At 41.7% G+C, this 13,250-nt stretch overlaps 1 protein-coding gene across 6 annotated transcripts in view; it reads left to right on the forward strand.

Annotated features, from left to right (window-relative positions):
* radil (Ras association and DIL domains) overlaps window positions 1–13,250 on the forward strand; it is a 31,284-nt gene that overhangs the window by 14,450 nt on the left and 3,584 nt on the right. For 3 of the 6 annotated variants that reach the window (XM_086295180.1, XM_086295184.1, XM_086295181.1), the window contains 11 exons: window positions 317–447; window positions 1,496–1,533; window positions 2,148–2,302; window positions 2,464–2,576; window positions 2,769–2,885; window positions 4,125–4,248; window positions 7,382–7,554; window positions 7,804–7,954; window positions 9,944–10,170; window positions 10,752–11,088; window positions 11,996–12,135. In XM_086295180.1, coding sequence (XP_086151306.1) covers window positions 317–447; window positions 1,496–1,533; window positions 2,148–2,302; window positions 2,464–2,576; window positions 2,769–2,885; window positions 4,125–4,248; window positions 7,382–7,554; window positions 7,804–7,954; window positions 9,944–10,170; window positions 10,752–11,088; window positions 11,996–12,135 — 1,706 coding nt within the window. The remainder of the gene's footprint in view (window positions 1–316; window positions 448–1,495; window positions 1,534–2,147; window positions 2,303–2,463; window positions 2,577–2,768; window positions 2,886–4,124; window positions 4,249–7,381; window positions 7,555–7,803; window positions 7,955–9,943; window positions 10,171–10,751; window positions 11,089–11,995; window positions 12,136–13,250) is intronic. The other 3 variants (XM_086295183.1, XM_086295185.1, XM_086295186.1) reach the window with 2 other exon arrangements.

Below are 13,250 nucleotides of genomic sequence, written 5' to 3' on the forward strand. Positions count from 1 at the left end.
CAAAAACGTGGAGAAACTTAATATGAATACTAATAACTTCTCAGTAGATGAACTCAGGCAGATTATTACATTACCGCCTTATTTGTGGGAGGACAAGGAGAGTATTTCATCAGCAGTTTTCGTCCTTGTCCTGCTGCGTACAGATCATTAACAGTGTCAATGCAAACATAAAAGTTTAAGACTTGAACAGCAGCTTCTGGTTTTACGATTCCTGACCACGTTACTCTTCATATGCCTTCCAGCTGAAATTAGCTTCATTGAAGCCTCTAAATTATTCAGTGTGTTTTCAATAAGTCAACCTGTGTCCTCTGCTCAGGAGATGACCACAAGCTGACACCTGCCTACCTGCTGTGCATGTGCATACAGCACTCTGCATCGACATTCCCACCTGGAAGTTTCGGAAAACTGCTGCTCAAGATCGTCCGGCGAATCCAGAGCATAGCATGGGTCAGTTTCAGCTTGTTACTGTGTCTGTGTCTCTCTGTGGTCCCTCTGGCCTCGTGTGGAGAGGAACTGGTCAGCCATGTCAGGTCAGGTGAATCGTTAAACAGGCTGCCGTATCACGTTTTATACTGTGTTACACTCCAGCCGTGCACAGTCGTCTGTTTTAACTAAACCCCTGCTATGCTTGTTATTTGGCTTTCACATAAAAAAACCTAAAGCAGAAGATTTTCACCCCCTGAGCTTTACTTTAGGCAAATACTCATTTTACCCCTCCAGACACTTCTTCGGTAGTTATTCCTAAAGGGATCAAATTTACCTTCATCTCCTCTACACTTGTTTCCCAAACAAGTCCACTTTATCCAGCATTGCATAAAGATTTGATGCCACCTTATCTGATATTTTAATACCTTACTGTGAATATTTTGTGACCTTTTTTTCCTGCACTTTGCAATAAAATGTAGGAAATTGTCCCACTGCGGTGAGAACAGCTCCCTGATGTGTCTCATCTTATGAGTTTAGTCAGTTAGTTGTTGGACTAAAGCCACAGTCATTAAAAGAACAGTACTTCAGAGTGAAACAATGTTTCCTGAAGGTTTATGTTATATTGAAAGTGTGAAATTTATAGAGCTGTGGAGTTGCTTCAAGTGAGGTGGCCAACTGCTGCAATTACACACTGGAGGAAGCCCCAAAAATGTATTCAGTTTATGGCTGTTGGTTAAAAGGAAGGTGTGGTTTATTTCTCCCTTTTTTTGTTTAATTAGTTTTGTTTTGTTTTTTTTTTTCAATTATAATTAGGGTGGTTTTATATTCAGGACAGTGGAGCATGAGGTAATTCTCAACATGTGTCACTATGGGTTTGTAAATGATAGTGGTGCTACTTCTTACTGTAGGTTAGTAAAAGCGTCATGAAGTGTGCTTCTCCTACGCACGCTTTAAAAGTTTAATGAGCCCTTAATTGTTCTGTGTGTGTGTGTGTGTGTGTGTGTGTGTGTGTGTGTGTGTGTGTGTGTGTGTGTGTGTGTGTGTGTGTGTGTGCGTGTACGCCCTGCAGGAGAAGACAAAGGAGCTGGCGCAGAAGCAAGCTCAGCAGTAAGTATCAATTTCCAGCTCGTGTTAAAAAATAGGAAGCTGACGGTCTCATGTGCATTTTATTTTGTGTGGCTGCCTTGAGCCCTGACCTTTTATAGAGCATTGTTTTGAACTTACCAGAGACTTGGGACTCACTTATCATTCAAGACCTCCCAGAATATTTTTCTACTATGAATATATATAAACATATCCATCAAACACTCTCTTATGATCAGAAAGTACAGAAAAATTCATCATTGGCAGGGATTACGTTAACAGAGTTCTCTGTCATTAAAAGATCTTTTAACCTGCTACAAACTAGTAAGACGTCGACTGTGCTCGTGTGAGAATAGCACACTTCATAGTCTGGGAGCAATTGGTCGTCTTTTTTCTTGCCTCTTGCACGTTCTAGTCAGGCAGCTCCCTCACCTAAACCACACTGTGTTATTGTGCATAGTGAGAATGCATCTGAAGCAAACTATCTTCTGCTGTGTGCTGAATGTGAAAATGTCCGATTGGTGGCTAAGTCCTGACCCGACTGTCCAGAGGTCACGTGTGAAAGCAGTTCATGTAGGAATGTGCATGGTGTCGAGAAGCCTACCTGACTGTGTGTAACTTGTCTCTGCACGTCCAAGTAGCCAGGACCCGGCCTCGCTGTCTCTGCTCAGCATCTCAGACCTGGTCCCAGACCTGCAGACCATTTTCTTCTGGATGTCCAACTCTATCGAGATCCTCTACTTCATACAGCAAAGAGCACCAGCATACACACACAGCATAGAGACACTGCAAGGTACGCACACACATACGCAAAGTCAGAATGATGAGTGTGGAAACAACTTGGAGTCATTACTCACACTGACATACAGTAGATACTGACACAGCTACAGCCCTCCCTCTCTCTCTCCCTGTATATATCTTAAATGTGACTCCGTCTCCATCATCTGTGTCTAGGGTCAAAGGAGTCGTTGCTATCAGCGACCATATCAGCCAATGAGGAGGCTATGACAATCTTGGAAGAAGTAATCATGTACACTTTCCAGCAGTGTGTCTACTATATCACCAAGGTAATCTGTCAACACAGCAGCGATGCTATCTTCTAAATGACTAAGAAGGTTTTTGTTGTGTTTTTTAAATTGCACCGGATGAATAATAACACACCTTCGTGGGCACAAAGAATGCCCGGATGGTGTGAACTATTCTGTAATTCCGATCACCTTCATCATAATGTATTTCTGTTTTCGTGTGTTTGTGTCCAGGCTCTTTATGTGGTGTTACCGGGTCTGTTGGACTGTAATCCATTTCCAGTCGACAGCTCTGAGCCCTGCTGGAAAGGAGGCGTGGGGTTTCCTGAACCTGTGCGAAGGGTCTTGCAGGTAGGGATGTGCATAGCTTTGTATAAGTTCGGGTTTTCAAGGTCATGAGAAGTTAATTTATTAAAACGTTAAGACACCAGTGATATCTTTGTTTTCAGAGTATTTGCACATATTAAAATTATTTTTATAAAAGATGCTTGTCATGCACATTTTAGGGCTACTACCCTGCTTGGATTGCCAACATATATAGATTTAGAGGCATACAACTGAGGACAATGACAGAATTTTTAATTTCGTGTCTCTACACCACCACAGTCTATTTTAAGTCAGGCAGTCAATATATGTGCAGACTTTGAGCTTTAATTCAGGGGTCGTAAATAGCATCCGGTCCAAAGCCAGAACTATTGCATTAAGTGTTCAGGAATTACAAACATTTTTATTCAAAAGTCTGGAAGTCTTGAACCCGTGGACATCATCACATGATGATTTCCTCTCTCTGAGATGCTCTGCCAGGCCTTTCTGTCTTCCTCCATACTTTTCTCTTCTCATCATTCTTGTGCAAATAAATCTTGGTTTCATCTGTCCAAAGAATGATGTTATCAGGCAAAGGCTTTTTGGCTTTCCTTTTCTTGAGTGTAACCAGTAATTTTTACCTTGTAGTAATCGCTCTGTATTTCTATTGCTAAAGACAAATTTTGATGGTAGACCTTGACAATAATACACCTACCTCCTAGAGAGTGTTTCTGATTTGGTTGGATGTTGTGAAATTGTTTTTGTTAACCACGGAAAGAATTCTGTGATCATCCACTTTAATTGTCTTCAGTCATTTTCAGTTGGCCAAGTCATTCCTTCCTTTTAATAATTCCCCAGACTGTTGATTTTAACACTACCAAAGTTTTTGATATCTCTCTGAAAGGTTTATGTAGATTTATCAGGTTAAAGATGTCCTCCTTCTTTTGCGTTAACAACTCTTTGTACCTCATATTAAAAAATGCAACTTCAACACATGGAATCGAAACTAGATCTTGAGAGAAGAGCCCTCACCTGGCTGTATAAAACTGTATAAAATGACTGTAACCCCTAAACAGATAAGGAAATACTTAATACTTATTTAACCCCTTCTGAAAGCCTACACAATCCTATAATGATTGTAGGATTTAAAATCTATTGTGGTAGATTTTATGCATCATTGTCCAAATACTTATGAACCTAACTGTAGCTGCTTAGGTATACTGACGTATAGGAATAGAAGCTACAGCAAAGACTATGAAATCTATGGGTGTGTATGTGTGTGTGCAGGTCTTTCAGAGTGCGCAGGAGCTTCTGCAAGGCTACCAGGTTCACCCAGAGATCCAGGCTCAAATGTTTGCTTACCTCTTCTTCTTCTCCAACGTGTCACTGTTTAACCAACTGATGGACAAAGGTATAGAAAAAGCATACACACACACACACACACTCTCTCTCTCTTTTGCATTTGCATTAGACCCTCCGGGTTCGTACAGTTGTGAAAGTATATGAGAGACACAGTGAACTAAACTGTGTCCTTGTGTCCTTGTCAGCATTTTGACAGGGGACTAACCCAGATTTGTCCTCAGTGCCCTTCTCCTATCTGCATTCTGTTTCTCCCCCTCCTCTTCCTCCTCCCCCACCTCCATCTTGCCTTCCTTCTTTCCATCTGGCCATCAGGGGGTGAGACAAAGAAGAGTGGAGATGGGATTGGGTGGAGGCGAGAGAGAGCAGATAGAGCAGGGGAGGAGTGAAAAAGGGCGGAGTGAAGGGTAAAGGGCTGGAAGGTCGTTCGGTTGTTATGATGACTTTGCTAATAGGCTCTTACCTTTCTTTAAAAATAACAACAACAAAAACAGAAAAAAACAGTAATTTACTGCCAGCTGTGTCTGCATGTCAAGCCAGCTCCCCTCGCCCTCTCTTTATATCGTTTGTCTTACACACACGGACACATACACACACACTCAGATACATGCCATATGTCTTCATTAGCTCGTAGAGACAGGACAGATCACATGTCTGGCAAAGGCAGAAGGAGAAATACCTTTAATACATGCAGGGGCTACACCGTCCCCCATCTCATCTCCACCTCCCTCTCTGCCTTGCTGTCTGGCTTTCTCTCTGCCTCGCTCCCATTTTTGTCGCTCATTGATATTTCTCTGCTGATGGTGTCCATGGTAACAGAGAAGTGAGTTTGTAGCAGGTAACGCTGACGTTCGCACTGGGTGCTCCGCAACCCACTCACACACACATGCACACTTGTTCACATTCAGCATTCAAAAACCCTACACTCACATTGCTCAATCATACAGCCGAGGAAAGATGAACGGCGTGGCGGAGATGTTCGTTGTGCTGTAGGGAAAACTTGCTAACAAATTATAATAAATGCTGTTTGGATGGTTTGATTTTGGGGTATACACGGCATTATCACACCTTTTGCCGAGAGGTTAAGAGATGTCTGGTCAGTTTGCGATGCCTCTCATATAGATTACTGTATGCCTAGACATAAGCCTATTACAGCGGAGGGTGTGTGCGTGCATCCAAAACATATGGCAGAAGTTATGTGTGTGTGCGCGCAGTCAGCAGATAATGCTGCCAGTTCATTGTCTGCCTGAAGCTTCCTGTCATGTGCTGCTTGTAGTGATTTTGGGGGGAGACGTTCAGTTTAGGACTGTGTGTCTGTGTGTGTCCTAAAAAAGGAATTTAGGAATCCAGATCATTCCCTTGACTTTAATGTCCTTAAAAGCAAAAGTTAGACATGTTTGGTAGAAACAGAGACTGTATATTAAGGATGGAAGTATCGGTGATGTGGCTTTGAAGTGCTGTTTTAAAACTAGACTTGCTGTGATACTAGATGCCATGAGGGGGGATTTTACAGAGAAGGCAAAAACACTGCACTCTTCTATAGCAGACACGCCCAAGCCACACTCTGCTTTATCTTTGATTGTACTCAACATCTACTGTAATGTACAAAATAAAGATCACTTTGTATTAAATAAGTAGCGATTGAGCCCATAAACTTATCAGGAAAGTGTTTACTCAGAAAAAGTGAGCCGTGGGTCATTTTACAGTCTGACTTATTTTCATAACCAGACCAGTCTCCCCCTGGGATCTACACCCACCCAGGCATCCCGTGGCAGCTTTTTTATTGAATTGTGGACATTTCTGTTATAATTTTACTACATCAGTTTTTACAGCTGCCCACAGTTTGTTATCTAGCCTGTTTTAAATAGTTTTATATTCATTGAGACATTTCATGTATGGGTTCTGGGAAATATTAACTATTGCAGGTGCAACAGTTATTCAGTTCATCATTTCTGGTATTTGTAAGTAATGTGCCAAAAACTCTCTTACTTTTAGGTTTTATTTCTCTAATGTCAGATGCTTTAGGAAATTGTACAGGGATTTTTAGACATTTGCCTGATTACAGAAATTTCTTTACCTGTTGAAAAGTCTGTTGGATGGATCATTATAGCTCACCTGGTTGAACAGATGACCCATGTACCGAAGGCCAGAGTCTTTGCTGAAGCGTCCGGGTTTCGAGCTTGCCTCAGACTGTTTTCTGGATGTCACCCCCACCCCCCACCGTACTTTCCTGTCTGTTTTACACTCTCTTATCTAGAAAAACTGCCAATCTTTACAGTAAATGGATCGGATAAATGTCAGCCTTGGACAGTGGTGAATGGCATCTTACTTGCCTGTTGGCTCATATCAGCTATAATTTCCATTATTTAGTCAATATGGGCGTATAATGCTGATATTGGGTAATATTTGGCTGATAAAATTGTGATTGCCTTGTCATTGCAGAATTATTGCATTATATATTGCTGTGTATGTTTACTATATATAGAACTAGTATTTAGATTAATTATTGCTTGTTTTGACTTGCAGACTACAGATTAAAAAGGAGATTTTAACCACATCTGATAGATTTTTTGCACATTTGCTCTGATTATGTAAAATGTAGGTATTAAAATATTTGCAGGCTCTGAAAAAATGACACCATTGGAGCGCAGTTATTTTTCATCGTTTCTACTGAGCCCCAACTCGAGCCTTAGCTCACTTTGAGGGGGTGGAGGGGTACATACCAGAAAGTATTAAATGCATTAAAGCTGCAGTGAGGTAATGAAACAATAGGATCCCAGCTTCAAAAGTGCTAGACTTATAGTCATCGCCTGCTTAACTTGCCACAAAACTTCTTTTCAGTTCTTTGATGTGCGGGAGAGAAAAGGAAGGATTACACAAGCAGGAGCTCAGTCAGCTGAGCCCTTCTGCAGCGGTGCATTTGTATTCTGCGAGGAGTAGGCGGTTGCTGGCTGTTGCTATTGTTCCACCTACTGCAATCACAACCTAATTAAAAATTAATGTCTGTATTGCCGAACAGCACACATGCACGCAGACGTAAGATCTCAGAAGCACACATTCTGTATTTTACTCTGCCTTTCTCATGCGCACACCCTCAAATAAAAATCTACTGCAGTGTTTCTGATTAAATACTCAAAACGCTCCCTTCTGCTCGTGTGTGTGTGTATGTGTCTTTGTGCACGCAGGTCCGTCTCGGGGTTGGTTCCAGCGTTCCAAGATGCTGCAGATTCAGGCATGCTTGAGGATGGTCATGGAGTGGGCGAGCAGGTCCGGTCTGGGACATCTGGCTGAAAAATTCTTCACCAAACTCAACAGCACAGTGTCCATATTGGCCACACACCCCCAACAGCTCACTCAGGTAACACACAGGGAAATGTCTTTTTTGTTTGTATATGATGAGCCTCACATTGCTATAAGCAATGGGGAGGGAATACGTGGGCGTAAGCAGAAAATCTTAAAATAAAAAATTAGTCTCAAGTTGTAAATGAAGTGATCGATCAGCTTGTGATGAGTGACGTCCTACAAAACCCTGCTAATAAACTTGTGACTCCCCTGACATCCTCTCATCTCTTCAAGTCTGGGATTTATTTCTGCTCTTTGTTTGCAGTTGGGGTGGCGAGCGCTGTCCAGTGAGCACCCAACTCTAAAACCAGTCCAGCTCCACCGCATTCTCACTCAGTACCAGCTCACAGCAGAGATAGGCCCCGTTCCAACATGGCAACCCAGCAGCGAGGACGAGCCGTACATATACAGAACAGGTACGTTTGTGAGCTTGTGTGAATTTTTCCGGCCAGAGACGCTGACAACATTATGACAACACGAAGCCCTCGTGTTATGAGTTGGGATTATAGGTACAATAAATACTGGTCTGAATCTCGTGAGTTGGCAGTTGGAGGCCTGTTACTGTCGTGCTAAAGGTCAATTGTGTAATGGTTTACAGGGGTTGTTGAGCAGCTTGTAGAATGAAGGAGAAGATCAAGCAAAAACAAATACACATGAATGCGAATGTGGATAAATCTGTTTTAAACCAGGACTGCTACTGATATTTGGTCGTTTAAAAATCTTATTTGTGGGCCGATATTTTTATTTCTTTCACACAAAATTTTTTTTTTTAATCTGTTTTATCTATTATTTATTAGTACACACTAACGTTACATGACAGTACAGTTTAAAAATGAAAAAATGATGGTTTTATTGACACGTTGTTGTTTATATGTTTACACTTGGGTCAGCTGGTTTGTGGCATTACCATCAGAGAAGTTGCAGAGTGCCCTCTGGTTGACAAACTAAGAAACATCAACACTCTTGATGTAATTGGGAGACTTTCCCTGTTGTCTCTTTCCTTGCTGTATTTTTCATTTATTGGTGCATATAGATGCCGATATCACTATATCAGGAAATAGCTGAAATTTTTTCTTACGTGTTTGACAAGCAGCTTTATAACTAAAGGAGCAGAAATTCTCAGACAGTACTGAATCACAGTGATTTAACACAATTACTCGTTGACTTTGAAAGCACCATGCACTTATTAAGCTGTCAAAACAACATTTTTAACATTATTTCCTCTGTAAGTGTGGATACTAGCTCTGCATGAGTTTTTATGCCAGATGACCTTCCTGATGCAACCCCAGAGATTTGTCTCTTTCTGGGATTGAACTAAAAAGCTTTCACTTGTTAGGTGAATGTGTAAATCAAAAAGAAAAATAGGTTGCCTGCTCCAGTTTAGCTCCACTTTTCCCATTAACTGAGATGCAGGATGAAGGGTATCCAAAGCTATCCAAGACAAACTGATGTTCTTACGCTGCAGAAAAGGTCATGTGCAGGCGGCATCTCGACTTAAAGGCGTTTAGTCATAATCCTACAGGTGGTAGCTTTGTACCGTTGGCTCCTCAGCCAAACAGATGCACCAAACGTCCGAGTCTGAGGTATTTGACATCACATAATGAAGTAATAAAACTACCTTGGTCTAGCCTCATATTTACCTGTTAATGGGTGAACAATCTAACACTTTGTGAACTTTGGGCACTTTGTTGAGCGAGGAGAGCAGAGGAAGGGAAAGATATGCACTGATTTGTTATAAAGAAGACATAATAGTTTTTGTGCCCAACAGTTGATTTGGTTCATCTGGACGTAGCGTTTCAGTGGGAGAAATGTTTCATCACTTCTTCAGTCTCAGCTGACTGCAGGTTTCCCCAATCTTATTTGCATAATGACTGAAACTGGCACCACTGAAAGAACAATGGACTGGGAGGTCAGTTCCTTGATCATTAATATGCAAATTCTCATGACCATTGATCAATTATTTCATTATTTATAAGATTGGAGAAACCTGCAGTCAGCTGAGACTGAAGAAGTCACTTGGATGAGTGATGAAACGTTTCTCCCACTGAAAACGCTACGTCCAGATGAACCGAATCAACTTTTGGGGATACCTAGATGATTGAGCACGCATCAAGACGAAATAGTTTTTGTGATTGTTGGAAGACAAAATTGTAATTAAAAAACAAGGATTATTGATGACCTACTCATACTTCAAAGCATTTTGAGGTTTCTTGAAACCAGGATCAGAACTGGTAGATAGAAGAGAGAGTGCTAGATACACGTTGCGTAAACTTGTGTGCATTCAATACAGTTAATGCTAACTAGCAGCTAGCGCTATTTATACTAATTGTGCATTGTGTATTGAATATGTAGTCCTTCAAGACAGCAGCACAGATTTATGTTAACATCAGTGTTTGTGTTTGCAGTCGACCTCCTGGAGAGCTTTGAGAACCACCCTCCAATTGTGCTGCCCAGCTCGGGCTTCAGAGTGGACCTGGACAGCGAGTGTGTAGAAGACAGCATCTACAGACAGCTGCTCTACATCCGGCACTACCTGTGGGGGCTCCGCACCAAGACGCAAACACACACCAACACTCCCAGTGTGCAGACACACTCCAATGGAACCAACACAGCTGACTGGCCGGAAGTTCAGGTTCAGAAAGACAAACATACACACACTCAAGTGTGTACTTGAGTACACCTAGTAATCCAGGCCATGTGCCTCAGCAGCTGTGGCTGTTGAGGAGTTCCTCGTAATCCCATAAATGAAAGACAAAACCCTCTATTCCAGCCAACCCACACACACACACACACACACACACACACACACACACACACACACACACACACACACACACACACACACACAGAGAAACCTAGACATGGTTAAATCATGGTTAATCTGATTAGTCTTTAGGCTGTCTAATTAGTGGGAACGGCTGACTAGACCATAATCCCTAGTGTTAGAGCACCCTCATATGTACACATACCCGCACACAGAAAAGTATGCATTTAAAAGTATGCTCACTGGAACATTAATATGTGCAATGATAATGCATTCAAATTTTAATCATCTCAAGCTGATGGGTTTTCATGCAGGAGCAAAGCTTCAGCAATGCTCTAAATATTCTCGCAGGTGAAAGAAAAAAGGAATAATTGTTATTGCTATCATCTGCATCCTCACTTTAGATGTCAGATTATCCTCTAAAGTCTGTCTGTCCCATCTCAACACAGAGGGAGCTGCTACCTCCGAGCCACAGCAGTCCCCGTTCAGGGGGTCCAGGGGACGACGGGCCAGGAGAGCCAGGAGAGGAGAGAGGACGGGACAGACCCTCAGGCCAGTCTCACACACACAGCCTCAGACGGAACGGCACCATTCACCACCCTCGAACTGCAAATCCAGACCCGTCCTGCCTCCTGACTCCTCCCAATACCCCCTTGTACCCTGAAGGAGGAGGCGGAGGAGGGCCTGTGCCGCTCATCGGCACCAACGTTCAGACCAACGGCTGCACCGGCAGGACTGTGGCTGAATGTAAAAAGACCAATGGACTCATCACCAACGGACTGGAGGGTAGGCCACGTTATTTACAGGAGGTGGACAAAATAGCAAAAACTAATGTGCAGATTTAATTTTTTTGATAAAAACACAAATAACAAGTACCAGTGTGTAATCAGACCCCCCCCCCTTACCAAAAAAAGAACAAAGGCTTCACACAAGCTGATTTTTTTTGTACTGAATTGCATAATGCGCTTTATTATTATTTTTTATTATTTTGTCCACCCCAGATGTGCAAGTTTAAATCTTACAGTTAATTTTAGATAGTGAGCATGCATGTGTTTAAAAAAATCAGCAACATTTCAGATCTTCAGCAGTAGATACCTGCAGATATTGACAACCTCTGCTCTCGTTTCTAAGTTTCAAATCCATCCATCTCACTGCGGCAAAAACCATTATTAATTAAGGTCACAGGAATCCAGAGTTTGCTTTGGCACTACACCCTCTGCAGAACAGAATTAATGAAGAAACAGCAGATTTACATTGATCAACCATGTTACGGTCAATACCATGTCACTCAGTGACGTGTGTGTGCGTGTGTGTGTGTGTGTGTGTGTGTGTGTGTGTGTGTGTGTATTGCGGGAGGATTTGTCACAAACACTTTATTAATGTGGCATGTTGTACATTTTATTACTGCTCAGTTTAAAACGCCTTTATAGCTGCACTGAAAGGGCATGACAAAAAATGCTGATTTAAAGTGTGTGCAACAGTAGATCCCCTTCACTGTGTAGTGAGTGTGACCTCTGCAGGCAGAAGCATGTGTGTGTGGTATAGCAGCTGCACCTTTGCACATGTCTGAATATCCGCGTGTTTCTTCTGCACAGCAAGTCTAGTGTTTTTTTCCTGTTTGTCCAACCCCATAGCGAGACCCTGTGTGTGTCTGTGTGTGTTTTGTGCCTTTGGGTGTCTGTGTCCTCTGCAGGGTGTATTAGTGGGTGTGAATTCCCTTTCCCTGTATCCTCCCCCGGCGTCCCCTCCCTTCCTGATGACTTGTGTGTGGTGTTTGTAGTGGAACTGGACAAGGGACCCTACGGACTGGGCATGGGACTCATAGACGGCCTGGTAAGTAGACAAACGCATTTTTCACAATATATCGAGTTTTAGCCACGTGCTTTAAAAATGCTGGGTCACTAACATATAGTATATAGTATAAAGATTAGATCTAAGTATATAGATTAGATTATAGATAGTTTATTCATTCCCGGGGGGAAATTCACAAATTTCAGCAGTATCCACATGCACATGCTAGACATACAATAAATACTGACACTGATAACTACTACTTTTTACACATTTTAAAGTTACGTATTGCAAATAAATTAAAGTGCAAAGTAAATTAATACTTTGTATTCATATCCTTTATTTATTGTTTAAGAGCTACCTCCCTGAAAATGTCATTTTTACCCTCCTAGGACCTGGCGTGTGGACAACACATTTTGGGTTGTCTAGACCAAAATACCAAATTTTGCTCTACAAGGGCCTAATATGCACATTATACTGCCACTGTTCTCTGCCACTGTTAAAACGAATGTCCTCATATGTGGATCTCATTTTTCTTAGAAACAAAAATCAGGTATATTAAAAAAAATCAGGTAATTCTTTGTTTTTACATTCATCAGGTCCCAATCAGCCCAAATAGCAAAAAAAGAAATTTTTAAAGTTTTTAAACACTGTGGTTTTATTTTGAATGCTTACATTATTTTTACTTTGTGCACAGAAACAAAATTATTTCACAAAAACCAAAAACTACCAGGGTCAAAATTATTAGCCCATTAATTTTAACAGTCACTTGTGCATCTTTTTTGATGGATAACAGCCTGCAGTTGTTTTTGTAGTTTTCAACATGTCTCACACACGTCTCCTGAGCAATCCCAGCCCATTTTTATTTGGCTAATATTTCAAGCTCCTCCAGATTTGATGGTTTTCAATTCACTCCTCAGATTTTCCATGACATTCAAGTCAGGGTTTTATGCATGCAAGTTAATAACCTTTACTTTGGTTTCTGGAGATTATCGATTATTGTTGTTTTATAAGATAAAATCACAACCTACACCCAGTTTTGCTGCTGACTGCTTAGGTTTTCTTTCACCTTGACGCAGCTGCAGACGCACTGAAGCATCCCCACAGCATGATACCTCCATCACTGTGTTTCACTGTTGGATAGTGTTCTTTAGCTT

This window comes from Aulonocara sp. 'chitande type north' Nkhata Bay, linkage group LG6 (assembly GCF_057382095.1).
Source record: "Aulonocara sp. 'chitande type north' Nkhata Bay isolate Kocher_YH1m ecotype deep benthic linkage group LG6, A_spYH_male_GT1.1, whole genome shotgun sequence".
NCBI classification, from domain to species: Eukaryota; Metazoa; Chordata; class Actinopteri; order Cichliformes; family Cichlidae; genus Aulonocara; species Aulonocara sp. 'chitande type north' Nkhata Bay.